The sequence below is a fragment of the Gorilla gorilla genome, chromosome 5, assembly GCF_029281585.2.
Source record: "Gorilla gorilla gorilla isolate KB3781 chromosome 5, NHGRI_mGorGor1-v2.1_pri, whole genome shotgun sequence".
Lineage (NCBI taxonomy): Eukaryota > Metazoa > Chordata > Mammalia > Primates > Hominidae > Gorilla > Gorilla gorilla.
In genome coordinates this window covers 21,626,727-21,645,865 of record NC_073229.2, presented here as the reverse complement: position 1 = coordinate 21,645,865, position 19,139 = coordinate 21,626,727, and the positions used below count along the sequence as shown (strand labels likewise).

Genomic DNA, 19,139 nt, shown 5'->3' with positions numbered 1-19,139 from the left:
GTTTCATCATCTCTAAAATAAGGAAAATAAAAGTATCTACCTCCATAGGGTTGTTAAAAGAATTAAAGCCTTCAGGGAGCTTAAAAGCTGCTTCTTATATTTATTCTTTCTAAATTTTCTGTTTTGAATAGATTCTATATAACTGTAAACTACTCAGTGTTCTCTAAAGAACTGTTGTAGACACTATATTCAGGGACTCACTATGAGCACCAGGCATAGTTTGCTTTCATACCAAATGGTTATCTTCTTTGTTAAATACTTTCAAACTACTGAAAGTGAGACATATACAGACCAAATATTCCATTTACACCAAGTGCTCTGTGGGGAAGGGAAGGGAAATTAAAGATTATCTGTTACTCATACAGCAGAGGCCGAAATATGTATTTTTGAAACTATTAAGTCTAATATTATTTGAATACAGTATGTGAATAAACTATGGCTGACCCACTCCTCGAAATGAATCTGAACCATCCCTAAAATCAAATAAATGGACATAATATTACAGAACTTTTCAGATTAGTAGAAAATGTAACCACAGAGCATGAGATCTGCACTGTATTGGCATAAACACTGTAATTGTGCCACACAATGAACTTGGTGAGAAACAGTAAGAGGTTAAAGCTAATTTAAAACTTCAGAATCCATTTGTTCTCTGCTAAGTCAAATTGTAAAAATAATACAGCAGTTTTGAAAAGCCCTTAATTAAAAATTCCGTTTCTCTGCCTAGCTGAGTAATGCAGATGATTGAGGAGCCCAAAACTGGATGCACAGCAATTAAGTGTCAGGTTGTCTGGTGGCAAAGATTTCTTCTATCGCTCAGTCACAAGTTGCTGGGAGACTATACCTCTTTCTAAGATGGCTGGAAACAGATCAGACAGTGCAGATGCAAAAAAAAAAAACAAAAAACAAAAAAAAAAACAAAAACGGTCGCTATAGGAACATTGCCGTAAGATCCATTCTCTCTGTTAAGGTTCTTGTTTGAGTTTTCCTAACATAGACATGAACAGCAAAATACTGCTTTAAGTTAACCAGTGGTTAACCTTTGCAGCATACACGCGTATTTTTTTTTCATTTTTCATTTGGACGCATAGATTCTTAATATTAGCTTAATTATAGACATAAAGTGGTTTGACAGTAGCTAGCAATTCCCACTACTCCTTCCACTCGTCCTCCTAACGAAGGGTTATAAACTCAGGCAAAAAAAAAAAAAAAAAAAATGCCAGGCCTCAAAACCAAAGACTCTATCTTACTTTGCCTCAAGTTTGCAAGTTGGTAAAAAAGCTGCCGGTAGGCACTCAAAACAAAACAAAACAATACTGGGTGACTGCTGGACTAAAGAGTACAAGGTGACGAGATCAAGTATCCCGCTAACCACAGACTAGCTCTGGGATGGCCAGAGAGTGTGACCCCAGCACCTCCGCTCTCTGCTTTCAGGTCCTAAACTGACACCAGTAAAAGGACGACTGGGGGTACCGCATGAGGAAGAAAAGACTTCGGGCTTGGCCCGCCTGCTGCCACTGACCCTCGTGTCCCCAACACCGATGCCGCTAAAAGCTGCGGCCAGGGAGCTCAGATGGGTCCCCAAGAGAGGAATAGGAAAGCGCGACCTCACTGCCGCGGCAGCCGCCACGCGCACCGGACCTGTAGAGGCCGCTCGCGCCTACGACTCCCGGGGTAACGACGCGCGGCAGGCCGCGGCCGCCTTCACCCCAGCAGCCGCGGCCTCTGGGAGAAGGAAGCTCGAAGGCCGCCTGCTCCCCATGCCTCCCACCCCACAACGAATCGCGCCGGAAAAAGCAAAGTTTGACTCTCGCCGTTAGGCCCGAACTTTCCCGCCAGCCCGTGCAGCTCCCACTCGGCAGTCCCCGGGCTCCAGCCTCTGGCCCACTCACAGAGACTACTTACTCTGGCTGCTCCCGTAGCGACTGGGTCTCCGCGGCGGCCATCTTGAACTTCCTGACTCCTCGGCGGCGGCGGCGGCGGCTCCCGGACGGTGGAGGGTAGGGGAAGTGGAGAAAGAAGGAAAAGAGCTGCCGCGCATGTGCCGACCGCGTAGGGAAGAGCTGGGTTCTGAGTCCGCGCTAAGAATCCGGATATAAAACCCCACGTCCCGGGACTAGCGTAGGGCGTAGTGTCGCAGCTTCCGGGAGCATGGTGGGCGGTGTTGCTAAGGATTGAGGTCGAGTGTCAAGCTTGAGCTCTTCAGTCAATGCTAGAAATGGACGTTTAGTTATAGAATCCCGCTAACGAGGGGAGCCAACAAGAGAGGGATGTCGGCATCGGGTGTGCGGTTCCAAGAACTGATTGGCTGTGGAGATTAGAAGTTGGGTGAAAATTCTCTTAAATTCGGGCAAACGAATTGATGATTTTTCCCCTGGTCGGTGTTAGAGACACAGTAAATGCTTAACCATCTCGCTAGATAGCTCAACTGAAGTGGCATTAACTTCCCGGGAAAGTGTGTAGAAAGGCATTTTTAAATACTGTAAACTCGAACGTAAATATCTTTTAATGTGGAACTGTTAGTACATTTAACACTGAACATCTTTTCAACTTTTACATAGTTCAAGGGTGACACGATTCAGTTCGTTATTTCCGTAATTGGAACGTGTAATGTGTTTTGGCCCAAGTTGCGTTATGTGATTTTGTTTTCTTCTATAACGACTCTACAGTAATGGGGTAGAATGGAATATTGTGGGGAAAACATTTACTGGCTCTTGGAGAACTCTCAAAACCAATTAGGTTCTTTAATTCCTCTTTTAAAAAATATTTCTCGGCCTGGCGCTGTGGCTCACCCCTGTAATCCCAGCACCTTGGGAGGCCGAGGCGGGCGGATCACCTGAGGCCAGGATTTGGAGACCAGCCTGGCCAACATGGTGAAACCCCGTCTCTATTAAAAATACAAAAAATTAGCCGGGCGTGGTGGCGCTCGCCTGTAATCCCAGCTACTCCGGAGGCTGAGGCAGGAGAATCGCTTGAACCCGAGAGGCGGAGTTTGCACTGAGATCACGCCACTGCACTCCAGCCTGGGCGACAGAGCAAGATTCCATCGCAAAAAAAAAAAAAAAAAAAATTATCCATACTTTGGAACCTGGAAGCAGCGTGACGATCACTTTCATTCTTGTAATCATCTGAGTTTGCCTTTGTCCTAGAAAATTGAGTTCGGAATCTCCAGACTCCATACATATCTCTTGATTTCCAGGGGAGAAGGGTTTTAAATGTTCTTACAAAATGTCTCTTGTTGCCTGAATTCCAAACGTTTTGAAATGTTAGGGCCAGGCGCGGTGGCTCACGCCTGCAATCCTCTAGCGGTGGCTCAAACGTTTTGAAATGTTAGGGCCAGGCGCGGTGGCTCAGGCCTGCAATCCACTAGCACTTTGGGAGGCCGAGGCGGGCGGATTGCCTGAACTCAAGAGTTCGAGTCCAGCCTGGCCAACATAGCGAAACTCCGTCTCTGCTAAAAATACAAAAAATTAGCCGGCGTGGTGGCGCCTGTAGTCTCAGCTACTCGGGAGGCTGAGGCAAGAGAATCGCTTGAACCCCGGGAGGCCGAGATCGCGCCATTGCACTCCAGCCTGGGCAACAAAAGCAAAAACTCCGTCTCAAATAAATAAATGAAATAAACTTAGTAAACTATTTTTAAATAATGTTAAAATTAACGGTGTACGTAGTAGAACTGTGAGAGATCTCATTTTGGAAATAGAGTGATATACTTGAAGGCAAAAGATTGGGTCAGGTACTATTAACACGTTTTACACATGAACAAACCGACACTAAGAGGTAAGGTAATTTGCTTATGATTGAGTTCCCAAGTACAAAGCTGATTTTTGAACTAAAATCTGACTCGAAAATCTGCTCTTTTCTTATCAGGCTGCTTCCTACAAAAATATAACCTCGCTTAGCATCTGCTTGTTGAGCATCCACCCTCACAGCTCTTTGGCATTCAAATGTTTGTTGAGTAGGGGTAATAGAGCACTACGTTCGAATCAGAAAATGCCTTATTTTTCCTTGCTTGCAAGAGCCTATTATAAATAAATGCCTTGTTTTCGCTGTGTCTCTTTCTTGTTGTCGAGAGCTCAGGCTGGTCTTAATTTCTGCAACCATAGTATTATCTCCCAGGTCTCCTTCTGCCCTGTGTATTTTGCAGTTATGCTTTATGTGGAGATGAAGCATCCTAAGTGTGGGGAACGATATATGGGGCCCGAACAATAGGTGCTGAAGCCAGATTGTGACTAAAGTTGGTATTTGAACAAACCAAGTCTTTATTTTTTTAAAGAGCATGGTAAAAACTAAGTTTCAAAAATCGATGCTGGCAAAAATTTCCTTGAAAAAATTCTCACCAAGTTCACTTGCACGGTACTACCTGGGGAATGAAACACATTTGTCAAGGACACGCCCAAAACTATGTTGCTGTTGTAATTTTCAAAGACTGGGAACTTCGGCAGGGGGAGTTACAATTAAAGCAAACATCGGCGTATCAGTTTATTCATTCAGCAAACGTTTATGAAGCAACAAACGTATGCCCAATATTTCAATCTTGCTGCTCTTCCTCCCCAAATTCAGGAACCTTTGTAACGGAAAGCGGCCCCGGGCAGGCGCCTTTTGAGCAGAAGAGTAAAACCGGTAAGTCAGCAGTGGAACTCGCCTCCCCGGAAATCCTTGGAGGGGGCGGGGCCCTGGGGAGGCGCATGCGTACTTGCGTCATCGTTGGGTAGCAGCGGGGAGGCGTGGGAGGATCTGAGGCCTGCGGTGTGCCTTGGTCCCTTCTGTCCCCGCCCTGAAGCCTCCTGCTCAACCTGAGGGCCACCGGCCTCTATCCGTCGGTGCCGATGCTCCTTGCTTCCCAGCCAGAGCGTCTCATCTCTGGGCCCGGAGCCCCAGGCTCGTTCTCCTCAGCTCCTGCCGGCGGCGGCGCTCTTGCCGCCATTCCTGTGAGGTCGTTTTTCGGAGCAGCCGGGCCGGCCGAGGAGTAAGTAGGCGCCAGAGTTCTAGCTCGGGCATCTGCCTCGGGGCCCTGTCGCCGCCGCGCCCCGGATCCTGCGTTGGTCCTGTCCGATAAAGCGGAGGTCGGCCCTGCTTGCTGACGAGACCGTAAAAACCACGGCGCTTGGCGGCCTGCCGCCGCCACACCTCACCAAAGTGTACCGGCCTGAGGCTGGCTTCCGGCGCGAACTTGCATTTGTGACTTTCTCTTACCGTCTTTGTTTGCTTCGTTTTAAGTATTACTTCCAGATAAGGGACACATTCTCGAAATACTTTGAAAACAGTTTTGAATTTTGTTCCTCCCGTTGAAACGGATTAAATTTGGACCTTTCAAGCTACACTGTGCAATCATCAATCTCAATAAGCTCTTAATAGGCTCATTCTTCCGTAGGCTACAAACAAAATAAAGATCATAACATCCTGCGGAGGAAGCCATTGGTCCATGTAGAGTCGCCAGATGTCAATTAAGAGTAGATCGCTTTTCAGAGAATACTTAACGACTCTGGTTTAGACCTGGACTTGGAACTTTGAGGTGTTTGGAACACTGGGCAGAATTTTCCTTTGTTACAAAACAAAGTTTATGAGAACGCAATTTGTTTTTGTTGTTTTTGTTGTTAGTATTGAAGCAATTTTGGTGCAAACCAAAGGATAACAAAGCAAAACAATGAAAATCACCCAGAGTTCCATTACCCCCACTGAACCAACTTGAATATATTGGTTTATTTTGGCTTTTTTCCATATGAAATGTTAAATTTTCTTGTACTCACGTGTAGAATATGATAGTTTGCTCTTTCATGTAACATGTCTCCCAATTTTTACATACATAATTCTAGTTTCAGTAAGCATTTTTATAACTACACTCTTTTTCCTTTGTTATTGTATGTCTAGGTTATTTCAACTTTGCACTGTTGCTTGTAACTACTATGTGATGAGGCAGTAGCTAGATTAGTATTTAGAACGTGAGCATTCAAGTCAGGCAGACCTGGGCTTCACAACTTACTGTGCAATGTCAAAGAGTTTAACTTTTTTGAGCCTCATTTTACACAGTAACATGGGGATAATGGTTCTGATTGCATAGAATTATTATGAGAGTAAAATGAAATGAGTGAAAGTGCCTGCAGCATGTATTGTTAGTAAATGCTGTATTACTGTAGGCAAATTTTCTTTTGTGGTTTTTTGGTGACATGTATGATTTATTTCCGGATTTTGAATATACTTAAATACTATTAACCACAGTAGGGGTATGGGGTTTGATCCACAGCTTTTCATATATTTTATACAATATATTGTGTGTTTGATACACAGCTTTTCATATACTTTATTATAAGTAACACATGAATTAGAAATAATTTTTCACAATAGGAAAAACTTTTTAAAAATTAAAATTTATGATCCTGCTAACCATAGGTGAATAGTCACATTTTGGGCAATCCTTTTTTATGCATATATATGTAGTGGTTTTATTTTATTTTATTTTTATTTTTTGAAACGGAGTCTTGCTCTGTTGCCCAGGCTAGGGTGCAGTGGTGCGACCTCGGCTCACTGCAACCTCCGCCTCACGGGTCCAAGCAATTCTCCTGCCTCAGCCTCCCGAGTAGCTGGGATTACAGGCGCCCGCCGCTGCGCCTGCCTAATTTTTATATTTTTAGTAGAGACGGGGTTTCACCATCTTGGCCAGGCTGGTCTCGAACTCCTGACCTCGTGATCCACTCTCTTCAGCCTCCCAAAGTGCTGGGATTACAGGCATGAGCCACCGTGCTGGGCCTGTAGTGTTTTTTAAAAATAGAATTATATTATAAATTGGGCTTAGTAACTTGCTGAAAATGGCAGAGGCCAGTGCGATGAGAGTGGGGTGATTAAGGGAGTAGGAAGTAATGCAGGAAAGGGAGTTTGTAGGATTTAGATTTCACTGAAAGTGTACTGGACAGGTTGGGCATAGTGGCTCAGGCCTGTAATTGTGTCACTTTGGGAGGCTGAAGTGGAAAGATCCCTTAAGCCCAGGAGTTCGAGCCAGCCTGGGCAACATAGGGAGACCCTATCTCTCTAAAATAAAAATAAAAATAATTATTTTGAAAAAAAAGTTTACTGGACAGAGTAAGTTCAGGGTTGAGGAGTGACCTGATTTGTTTTAGAAGGCTCATTTGACTGCCATACGGAGATAGACTGCAAGGGACCAGGGGAGGAAGATGCAATCCAATTAGGAGAGTATTTAAGTAATCTCTGTGAGAGATGGTGTTAGTTTCGATCAGGGTGTAAGTAGGGAAAAATGATTGGGTTCTGGATATATTTTGAAGGGATAAGTTATAGGATTCACTGATTGATGGGATGTGGAATTCAAGAGAAAGTGACTTAAAGAATTTTGGTTTGGGCAGTTAAACAGATACAGTTGGCACTTACCAAGATAGAGACTGAAAGTGGGGGGAAACTAAATAGAGTTCTGTTTCAGTCATGTCACCTGTTGTGGAGTCTAACTAGTTGGAACAGGAGTATGAAAGACTTAATCTTCTGTTCTTGAGGTATCAATTTGTCCCTTCATTTCTGTCAGTTTTTGCTACATATATTCTGTTACTAGGTGCATCTATCCTTGTAAATTGTTAAATCTTCCTTGTGGGTTTATCCTTTTATCATTAAAAATGTTTCTCTTTTTCTCTAGTAACATTGTTTTAAAGTCTATTTTGTCTGATATTAATGTAGCTATTTCAGTTCTCACGTGATTACTATTTACATGCTTTGTATCATTGAATCTAAAATGTGTCTCTTGTAGACATATAGTTGGATCTTGGTTTGTTTTTTGTTTGTTTGTTTTTTGTTTTGAGACAGAGTCTCGCCCTGCCTCCTTGGCTGGAGTACAATGGCGTGATCTGGGCTCACTGCAACCTCCACCTCCCGGGTTCAGACGATTCTCCCACCTCAGCCTCCCCAGTAACTGGGATTACAGGGGCCCGCCACCACGCCCAGCTAATTTTTGTATTTTTAGTAGAGACGGGGTTTCACCATGTTGGCCAGGCTGGTCTCGAACTCCTGACCTTGTGATCCACCTGCCTCGGCCTTCCAAAGTGCTGGGATTACAGGCATGAGCCACTGTGCCTGGCTGGATCTTGTTTTTTTTAATCTGATAATTTCTGCCTTTTGATCCAATTGTTTAATCATTCACATTTAATGTTATTGATATAGTTGGATTTATGTATGCCATCTTATTTTTGTTTTCCTTATGTCTTGTCTTTTTCTTTTCCTGTCTCTCCTTTACTGCTTTGTTTTGGATCAAGTGAATATCTTCTAATGTAGCATTTTAATTTCTTGAGTGATTTTTTACACTGTTTTAAGTTTTTTTTAGAGACCGTAGTGGTGCTCTAGGGCTTACCGTACAATTAGCTTAACTTATTAGAATCAGCTTTGGATTTATACTAACTCAATTGCAGTGAGATATAGAAACCTTACTCCAATATAGTTTTATTCCATGTCCCTGTTTTCTTGTGGTTTTGTTGTTGTACATGTTATAGTTGTTACAAACTCAACAATACATTACTACAATTATTACTTTTACATCATTTGAAGAAAATGAACAAAGGAAAGCAAATATATATTTGTAGCTTTTGTTATAGTAACCTTATTTATCATTTCAGGTTGTTTGTTTCTTTTTCTTGTGGATTCATTACCATCTGGAGTAATTTTTTTTCTTTTTCTTTTCTTTTTTTTTTTTTGGAGGGGTAACAGGGTCTTGCTCTGTTGCCCAGGCTGCTGGAGTGCAGTGTCATGAATATATCTCACTGTAGCGTCAAACTCCTGGACTCAAAGTGATCCTTCCACCTCAACCTCCTGAGTAGCTGGGACTACAGGCACATGCCACTAGGCTTGGCTAATTTTTGTATTTTCTGCACCTCAGCCTCCTGAGTAACTATATTACTCTATAAGCACACATCACCACACCCAGCTAATTTTTAAATTTTTTATAGAGACAGAGTCTCACTGTGTTGCTCAGGCTGGTCTCTAACTCCTGGCCTCAAGTGATCCTCCAGCTCTGGCCTCCCAAAAGTGCTGGGATTACAGGCATGAGTTCTTTGTATGAGTTCCTTGTATATTTTGGATATTAACCCCTTGTTAGATAAAAGGTTTTTCAGTATTTTCTCCCATTCCGTGGATTGCCTTTTCATTTTGTTGTTTCCTTTGCTGTGCAGAAGCTTTTTTGTTTGGTTTAGTTCCATTTGCTTATTTTTGCTTTTGTTGCCTGTGCTTTTGGTGTCATTTACAAAACAAACAAACAAAATTATTGCCAAGACTAATGTCATGGAGCTTTTCCACAGTTTTCTTCTAGTTTTACAGTTTCATGTCTTACACTTAAGTCTTTTCACTTTTTTTTTTTTTTTTTTTTTGAGACAGAATCTCCGTCTGTTGCCCAGGCTGGAGTGCAGTGGTGTATGATCTTGACTCACTGCAACCTCCACCTCCTGGGTTCAAGCGATTCTCCTGCCTCAGCCTCCCGAGTAGGTGGGATTATAGGCATGTGCCACTGTGCCCGGCTTATTTTTGTATTTTTAATAGAAATGGGGTTTCACCAGGCTGGTCTTGAACTCCTCACCTCAAGTGATCCACCCGCCTCAGCCTCTCAAAGGACTAGGATTACAGGCAAGAGCCACTGCGCCTGGCCTCTTTTAACCATTTTGAATTGACTTTTGTGGATGGGGTAAGATAAGGGTCCAATTTCATTTCTTGGCATGTGGTTATCTAGCTTTTTCAACACCATTTATTAAAGAGACTATCCTTTCTTTATTGTGTACTTTTGACACCTTTGTTGATGATTAGTTGGCCACATAAACGTGGATTTATTTCTGGGATTCCTATTCTGTTCCATTGGTCTATATGTCTCCTTTTATGCCAGTACCATACAGTTTTGATTACTGTAGGTCTGTAATATAATTTGAAATAAAGAAGTGTGATGCCACCAGCTTTGTTCTTCTTGCTCAAGATCGTTTTAGATATTCTGGGTCTTTTGGGTTCTGTATGGATGTTAGGAATTTTTTTTTTTTCTGTGAAAAATGTCATTGCAGTTTTGCTAGAGATTGCGTTGAATCTGTAGACTACTTTGTGTATTGCAGACATTTTGACAATAATGATTCTTCTGATCCTGAACATGGGATAGCTTTCCATTTATTTGTGTTATCTCCAGTTCTTTCATATATGTATTATAGCTTTTAGCATACACATCTTTCCCCTCGTTGGTAAAACTTATTCCTAAGTATTTTATTCCTTTTGATGCTATTGTAAATGGGATTGCTTTCTTAATTTCTTTCTTGGATACTTCACTGTTAGTGAAGTGTAATTGATTTTTTTTTTTTTTTTTTGAGACGGAGTCTCACTCTGTCACCCAGGCTGGAGTGCAGTGGCGCAATCTCGGCTCACTGCAAGCGCCGCCTCCCGGGTTCACGCCATTCTCCTGCCTCAGCCTCCCGAGTAGTTGGGACTACAGGCGCCCGCCACTACGCCCGGCTAACTTTTTGTATTTTTTTTTAGTAGAGACGGGATTTCACCTTGGTCTCGATCTCCTGACCTCGTGATCCGCCCGCCTCGGCCTCCCGAAGTGCTGGGATTACAGGCGTGAGCCACCGCGCCCGGCCGTGTAATTGATTTTTGTATGTTGATTTTGTATCCTGAAACTTTACTGGATTCGTTTCTTCATTCTAACAGTTTTTAGTGGCGCATTTAGGGTTTTCTGTATATAGGATCATGTCACCTGCAGAGACAATTTTACTTCTTCCTTTCTGATTTGGATGCCTTTTATTTCTTTTCCTTGCCTAATTTCTGTGGCTAGGATTTCTAGTACTATGTTGAATGTAAGTGATAAGTGTGGGCATCCTTGTCTGTCCTTGTCACATTCAGTTGTATGTGCAATACTGGAACCATCCAGCTCATAGTCACATAATTCCTCTTTGTGCAGCCTTATGTAAAATCACACCCCTGTTCACATTTTTTTCTGTCTGTCTCCCACCTCTCCAGGCCCCTGCCCTGCAACTTTCAGTTACTTCAGACTCTCAGAAGACTAGCCTCTAAATACCTTAATTTATCTGCACTACTGTGATCTACTTGAAATTCTCTTCCCTCTTCTGCAGTTTGTAATGGCATTCAGGCCAAAAGCTGTAGTAGTTTTAGGGCTGTCTTCATTTGCTTCTCTGCTCCTAGGGATCATAGTGCTGTGCTGTCTGTTGTCCAGCATCTGACACAGTTGGTTTTATATTTTGTCTAGTTTTCTAGTTATTAAGCAGGTTAAGTCTGGTTCCTGCTATTCCATGTAGCAGGAAGCAAAGGTTCTCTCATGAATTGTTAGCATAATAACATAAGCGTGGATTCCAAAAATTCATTACACAGATCCTGGAAATCTGTTGACTATGTTTTATACGTTCTGTGAAAGCTGGAGAATATATATTTGTTTTACTATGTGTATCACAAATAAAATATCAATTTCATGTGCCAGAGAATTGAATACAGTATCAAAGGGTCATTTCATAGTGTTATCATCACCATCCATCCTGTAAGTCCTTTGAAATTTCTTCTTTTCTATGGATCTAACATTTATCAATAACGAATTCCTAAGTGTCTATATTAGTTAGCCCAGTGTTTCTCAAAGTCCACCGCATGTAGAAATCATCTAGGGAATCTTGCTAAAATGTGGATTCTGATTTAGTAGGTCTGGGGTGAGGTCTTCCCTTTTGCAATTCCAGCAAGTTCCCATGGGGTGCTGGTACTGGTTAATGGAAGTCACTTAGAGTAGCAAGGAGCCTGTTTGCCTAGTATTTACAATGAGCACATGTTTTGGGTATCATCAAAACAAGAGAATCTAAAAATGTATGGTGTGGGTGGAAGGTTGTGTTATTTGATATTTCAAAAAGATCATTGAAATCAGAAAATCTCAGATATGTTGGATTTCATCACATTTATTCTATGGCTTAATGTTGTTTTATTTTGAATATATAATAAGAGAGATACCACAAATCTTTAGCTATTAATATTTAGGGATGTTAATGTCCTTAATTCATATTGTCTTAAATGTGATTCATTCCCTCTATAGGTATACTAAAATAGGCATTCATGCCTACAAAACCATCTTCCTAACTTTCTTTCCTCTTTTTAGTCTCTTCCTGAACCAGTGACAGTGGTTCTCAAACATTTTGGTCTGAGGACCCCTTTATGGCCTTAAAAATGATTGAAGAGCTTTTATTTATGAAGATAATACCTGCTAATACTTGTTGTAATCTATTAACATTGAGAAATGTAAAAATTTTTATTAATTCACTTAAAATATCAATAATAAACCCATTATTTGCTAATATAAATTGCACTTTTTAATGAAAAATAACTTTAGTTTCTACTGTGTGCTTCTGCATTTTGAAAATATGTCTAGGATACGGTATGTATTTAGGAGATATTTTCTAAATAAATGCATATTCATTTTTTAAAATGGGACAAATGTAGCATAGACATATTTTTGCTAACAATATCCATATAGTTGCAAATTTCACTTTTAGAATTTGCTTTCAAAAACAGGTTGTTTATTCTTCTTTGTTATGCCTTAATTAGTAAATCATATATTATAAAACTTCTTCAATGCAATTGGTCTTTGGTCAGCCATTGACATAGGAAGAATTAGAAGGAGTCCAGGGCTCCTTGGTACTGGCTGTGACTGGATAAGTAGGTTGCGGCTTAGTTTGTGTTTAGGTGTCATAACTAGGCTAGGTTTGGGCCCCAGAAAGTGCTAGCCTTACTGTAGGAGAGGAAGTGGTATTGCTGGGTGTGTCCTCAGGTCAGGAAGTGGGACGAGTGCAGTATTGAAGCCCAGGGGGGTCCTTGTGACTGGAGGAAAGGTGAGGTTTCCAGTAAAGGATTCAGAATTCGGGCATGGTGCGGCATGCCTATAGTCCCAGCTACTCAGGAGGCTGAAGTGGGAGGATCACTTGAGACCAGGAGTTCAAGGTTGCAGTGAGCTGTTGTTGCGCCACTGCACCCCAGCCTGGGTGACAGAGTGAGACCTGTCTCAAAAATAAATACATAAAAATAATAATTTTTAAAAAAGGATTCAGAATTCTAGAATACATATTATCTTTCTATCATGCAGATCTGTTCTTAGGATTGTATTTTCCAAATCATGAATAAAATAATTTCCAAAATACTTATTGGGAAATTATATATATGTACTGTATTACTTGGAATAAAAATCAAATAAAAGTCAAACTTCTTAATGTGGCCTGTAAAGCCTTGATAATTTAAACCTTGCCTATTTTTCAGTTTAATCTTTCAGCCACACTGGCCCTCGTGTTAATCCTAAAACATGCCATGCTTTTTCCTACATTAAAGCTTAGGGTTTTTGATATTTCTGCTGCCTGAATTTCTCTGTTCTCACTCTTCCTCTTGATCACCATGACTTATTTTTCAAGTGTTGGCTTAAATGTCCGTCTCACAGATAGCCCTTATCTAAATAACAGCTTTCCCTCTAGTTCCTAGATAAATTAGGACCTGTTTTTTCTATAACTTTCTTAAAGTATCCTATTATTTTCCCTGATAAAACCTTGTTGGACTGTTTGTCAGTATATTTATTTGCCTGTTTATTTGGTGTCAGTTTCTCTTTTTTTCCTGTGTGTTTGTTTGTTTGTTTTTTTGAGACACAGTTTCACTCTGTCACCAGGCTGGAGTGCAATGGTGCAATCTCGGCTCACCACAACCTCCACCTCCCAGGTTCAAGCAATTCTTCTGCCTCAGCCTCCCGAGTAGCTGGGATTACAGGCATGTGCCACCATCCTGGCTAATTTTGTATTTTTAGTAGAGACAGGGTTTTTCCATGTTGGTCAGGCTGGTCGCAAACTCCCGACCTCAGGTGATCCGCCTGTCTCGGCCTCCCAAGGTGCTGAGATTACAGGCGTGAACCACTGCACCCGACCCGTTTGTTTGTTTTCTTATTAGACTATAAACTATATGAGATCAGACCATGTCTCTTTTGTTTATCACTCTGGCCTACCTGCTAACACAGTGCTTACACATAATAGTAGGTGCTCAAGAAATACAGTGTTTGATGGATGAACGTAAAATTGTAAGAGCCTGAACTAGTGTAATATCGAAAATAGGGAGGAAGACATGAATTAGGAAAGCCTTTGAAAAATTAGCATGTTCTGTGATGAAGCTACATCTAGGCAATATTTTTTGATACTTTTTAAAAAAAACTGTAATAGCTACCCAATATTTAGGAATGATATACATCACACATCTCAGTGAGGTATGTAGCCTTTTGTACTGGTGAAGAGAGCCAGGTGAAGTCCAATTCTAAGGATCTAAACACTCCATTCTAGTAGAGAGCCTGGAGAAGTGCTCTTGCATAAGCTCATCCATGTAAGACCATCCATAACTTAGTGAAATAATTTTCATTGCTGTTTAGCTGCAAAAATCACTCACTGTTGTGCCTTCATAAGATTATCGGTTTTAGTGTTTAATCATTCACAGCCTTGTCAAAACTGAAATGGCTAGGGAGAGAACTATTTCCCTACATTAAAACTTCGAGCAGTGCTCTTCATAGATTTTGTTTTGAATTGTTTAGGCCCATCTCAGAGTTCAAGACACTTAGTCTCTCCTAAGAGAAATCATGGTCACAACAAACAGAGATTAAATAAAGAGCAAGAAATTAGAAGAAACTCAAACCATTCACTTAGATCATTTGTTAGATTTTGGCCTTAAAAAGAGACAAAGTTGCTTGAAACAAGTGATTAAACTGAGATTTTTAGATTATTATTTTATTCATACCTTTATTGTGAATAAATTGGCCACATGATAACATTTTATAATGTTAAATAAATATGATATATACAAATCTGTATACCACAATTAAATTGGAGGGTGATTTGTCATTTAAATAATTTATCATAGGATTTTTATAAGATCAAGCGCTTAGTGCATATCAAAGAGACAGAAAGTTTTCATTTCAGTTCTGCACGTTCACTGAGTACCTCTTATGTACCAGTTGCATTGTTCTAGAATCTTATCTATCATGTAAAGCTAGGTACACCTGAAATAGTTTAGTTATGGTGGCAAAGTTAGACTGCAGTTATTGGCTGGGAATTTTTTGTATATCTTCCATAAGAGGGCAGCAAAGGACCAGCATGATTTTTTCCTTATCATGAAGTCATAGCAGAGATTGCCTCATATTGCAAACTTAATAGAAATCTTCTCAGAGTAAGGGCAAACAGAAGGCATGGTTACAAGTTTGCTTACTGTCTAGCCTGTCTTTTATATGGTCTGATACGGCTTTTTAGTACATAGATTATCTCACATCACAGTGATAGCCTAGTGATTAAATGTTGATCCTGGGGTCAGTTGTCAGGCTTTAAATCCTGGAACCATAACTTAACTAGCTTCGTGGTCTAGAAAGACTACTCAGTCTTTCTGAGCCTGTTTCTTCCTCAATTTTTTAAAAAAAGGAGGGCAAGGGATAGTAACAATGCCACTTCACATGGTTTTAATAAACAAAATGAAATTTGTGTCCCGAAGAGGCTAAGAACAGTTAAAAGGTGGAGCTAGAAAAACCACCCTATACTAGCCTTAGGTGCATTGTATTTATTTAAGTTAAACTCTTATTAAAAAGAGTCTCATAAAGGAAAATATAGGTCATTACTTTCTGTAACTACTTAGTATTTTTAGTTAACTAACATATATATCTATGTACTGACCAATTATTTGCTCATACAATTTATCAAACCAATTAAATATACACTGTTAAATTTATTTCCCTGTCCCCCGAGACAGAGCCTGGCTACGTTGCCCAGGCTGGAGTGCAGTGGCACGATTTTGGCTCATGCAACCTCTGCCTGCCAGGTTCAGGCAATTCTCCTGCCTCAGCCTCCCAAGTAGCTAGGATTACAGGCATGGGCCACCATGCCCGGCTAATTTTTTGTATTTTTAGTAGAGATGGGATTTCACCATGTTCGCCAGGCTGGTCTCAAACTCCTGACCTTGTGATCTGCCTCCGTGGCCTCCCAAAGTAAGTGCTGAGATTACGGGCGTGAGCCACCACGTCCGGCCAAAAATTTTTTAATTTTAAAAGTCAATGTATATCATTTGTATTTTATAGTTAGTGCTTTTTTTGTATTGTTTAAATTTTTAAAATTTTTCCATTAGTCTAAAATATTTTCATGTGTGCTTTCTACTAAGACAATTTAAGTTTTGTTTTTGACATTATAGTTTTTAATACATTTGGATTTGGATCTTATATCTTGTATGATACAGAACTCTAATTTTCTCCTTTAACTACATGCATAATCATTTTTTCCACCTCCACTTATTGAATAGTTCCTAATTTTCCCATCAATATCATGTGTTTCTTCTGGCATAGCCAAAGTCCCATAAATGTGTGGGTCTGTTGTAGTTTCCTATTTAATTCAGTTAATTTGTCCAATTTGTTTTATTATGCCTTAATTACCACAGCTTCACAGTAAGTCTTTATGTCTGATAGGGCAACTTCCTCTAGTGTCTTCGGAAATTTCCTGACTTTAAAAAAAATCCTTATTGTTCATGCTTTTTTAAAAAATTAGCTTTACATGATGCATGAAAAAGATCTGTTGGAATTTTGATTGTAATTATGTTAAATCTATAGGTCAACTAATTACAATATTGAATCTTCTTATGCACAAACGTGGTATATTTCTCCATTTATTCAGGTCTTTATTTAATGTCTCCTAATGTCTTTTTGTAGTTTTTACTTAGAGATCTTGCATATTTGTTATTATATTTACTCCTAGGTACTTGGTATTCTCTAAGATTATTGAAAATGCTGTCTTCTTTTTAATTACATTTTCAGGTATTTGTCATTGGTATAAAGAAATGTATTTGACAATAATCTTATAGTCACCTTAAATTCTCTTATTTCTAATAAATTGTACTTTTTTTGGTTTTCTACAAAAATGATCATATCTACAAATAAAGTTAGTTTTGTTTATTCTTCTGCATCATTTTGAATTCAGTTTATTATTTCATGTGCTATTAGAACCTTTAATTTAGTATTATTTATTTTTTGATTTGTAAATCGGAATGCTTTTATTATCTTTTCATTTAGGATGATGTTTACTGTAGGTTACTTAGATACGCTCTATGGAAATCTCTTTTATTTTTTCTAAGACCTTTTATTATGAATTTAATGTTGAATTTTATCAAATGCTTTCTCTGCATTTATTAGAATAATTATGATTTTTCTCTATCTGTTATAATGGGTCAGATTTATAGATTTTTCTCATACTAAGCCTATCCTTGTATTCCTTGGATAAATCTAACTTGGTAATGTTTACTTTTTTCATAACTTTTAGCTATTGAGTAGATACCAAATTTTCTTTCAAGGTCAAGTTTGATAGTTATAAAAAACTAGTGATACTAAGTCATAGAAAATATACTTTATTTTATAAAAAGACTTTAACTGTAAAAAGTAAAAAAAAAAAGAAAAAAAAACCTGGCCGGGCACGCTGGCTCACGCCTGTAATCCCAGCACTTTGGGAGGCCGAGGCAGGCAGATCACGAGGTCAGGGGATCGAGACCATCCTGGCTAACACGGTGAAACCCCGTCTTTACTAAAAATACAAAAAATCAGCCTGGCGTGGTGGTGGGCACCCGTATTCCCAGCTACTCGGGAGGCTGAGGCAGGGGAATGGCGTGAACCCTGGGGGTGCGGAGCTTGCAGTGAGCCAAGATTGCGCCACTGCACTCCAGCCTGGGAGACAGAGCAAGACTCTGCCTCAAAAAAAAAAAAAAAAAACCCGAGAATTTTAATTACTGCCTTTACTTTTAATTCAGTGGTTTTTAGTATATTCACAGAGTTGTGTAACAATCACCATAATCAATGTTAGCATATTTTTATTACTTCAAAAAGCAACTCTGGACTCATGAGCAGTCATTCACTCCCCATCTGCTCCCAACCCCTTTGTTCCCATCCACCCACCCAGCCCTAGGCAGCCACTAATCTACTTTCTGTCTCTACAAATTTGCCTGTTCTGGACCTTTCATATAAATGGAATCAGGCAAAAGAAAGGAGATTTCAGTGCTCAGTGTTGCCAGGTATCTCTGCCTCCAGTTTTGCAACTTCCTGGAAAGCTCATTTTGTTCAGATTGTCTGCCTGCCTCTATCTATCCTGCCTTCCATGGATGGCAGAGATTTCATCTCTTTTGTTTGCACAGCCTTGAAAGGTGCTTGATACAGAGATGCTTGGTAAATACTTGCAGAATAAATTATAAAAGTAACACATACTCATAAAAATTTTAAAGTAAAAATATGTATAGTAATAAGAAACACTTGGTGCTTATTACATATCATCCAGTGGGATAAATGCTTGTAAGTACAGTCAGCCTTCTGTTTCCCTGGGTTCCAGATTTGTGGATTCAACCAGCTGTGGCTCTAAAACATCTGGGGGGGAAATGGCATCTGTACTGAACACGTACATACTTCTTTTCTTGTCATTCCTTAAACAATACAGTATAACTATTTACATAGCATTTATACTGTATTAGGTATTATAAGTAATCTAGAGATTATTTAAAATATACTGGAGGATGTGCATAGGTTATATGCACATACTATGCCATTTTATATCAGAGACTTGAGCATCCAAGGATTTGGGTATCTGCAAATTTTGGTATTCTTGGGAGGTCCTGGAACCAATCTCTCACAGATACCAAAGGATGACTGTATTCTCCATTCCTTTTCACCAGCTGAGATAGTACTGTTATCTGCACTTAACAGATTAAGAAAGAGGTGTAATGAGTAATTTGTTTAAATTCTGTGGTGGATTGTGTTACTTTGCGACTGTATTCTGTGCTCTTCCCTACAGGAGGATTATTCATTCCTGTTTACTTGAATTCAGGCAACATCATGTAACTTGATTTAAGGAACCGATACATGAGTGGAAATTCTGTGTGGCATTTCTGAGCAGAAGTTTTATGAGGCAGCACATGCTCACTGTGTTACCTGTTCCTTCTGCCGTGAGACTGGCAGATGGACATTCTCTATCAGCCAGGATATCAGAATGAAGAAATGTAGAACATAGACCAAAACACCAATGAGAAATGAGCCTTTGTTGTTTTAGGGAAAGTGTGTTACCAGAGCATAATTTAACCTATCCCAAGTGAATACATGTTCATGGAGTCAA

The 19,139-nt window shown here is 40.0% G+C and overlaps 1 protein-coding gene and 1 long non-coding RNA gene across 16 annotated transcripts in view; one reads left to right on the top strand and one right to left on the bottom strand.

The window, feature by feature from the left end:
• PRP4K (pre-mRNA processing factor kinase PRP4K) overlaps positions 1 to 2,089 on the bottom strand; it is a 43,229-nt gene extending 41,140 nt beyond the window's left edge. For 14 of the 15 annotated variants that reach the window (XR_010134164.1, XR_010134153.1, XR_010134154.1 and 11 more), the window contains exon 1: positions 1,906 to 2,038. Coding sequence is in view for 1 of the 15 variants with exons in the window: in XM_055390945.2 (XP_055246920.1) it covers positions 1,906 to 1,946 (41 nt within the window). In the remaining 14 variants the exon portion in view is untranslated. Of the gene's footprint in view, positions 1 to 1,905 lie in introns of all 15 variants that reach the window. The other variant, XM_055390945.2, reaches the window with a different exon arrangement.
• Positions 2,090 to 2,196: 107 nt separating this feature from the next.
• On the top strand, positions 2,197 to 16,947 carry LOC134758698 (uncharacterized). The gene is made up of 2 exons (XR_010134170.1): positions 2,197 to 2,323; positions 4,561 to 16,947. It is a non-coding gene; the product is annotated as an uncharacterized lncRNA (long non-coding RNA).
• The last annotated feature ends 2,192 nt before the right edge of the window (positions 16,948 to 19,139 follow it).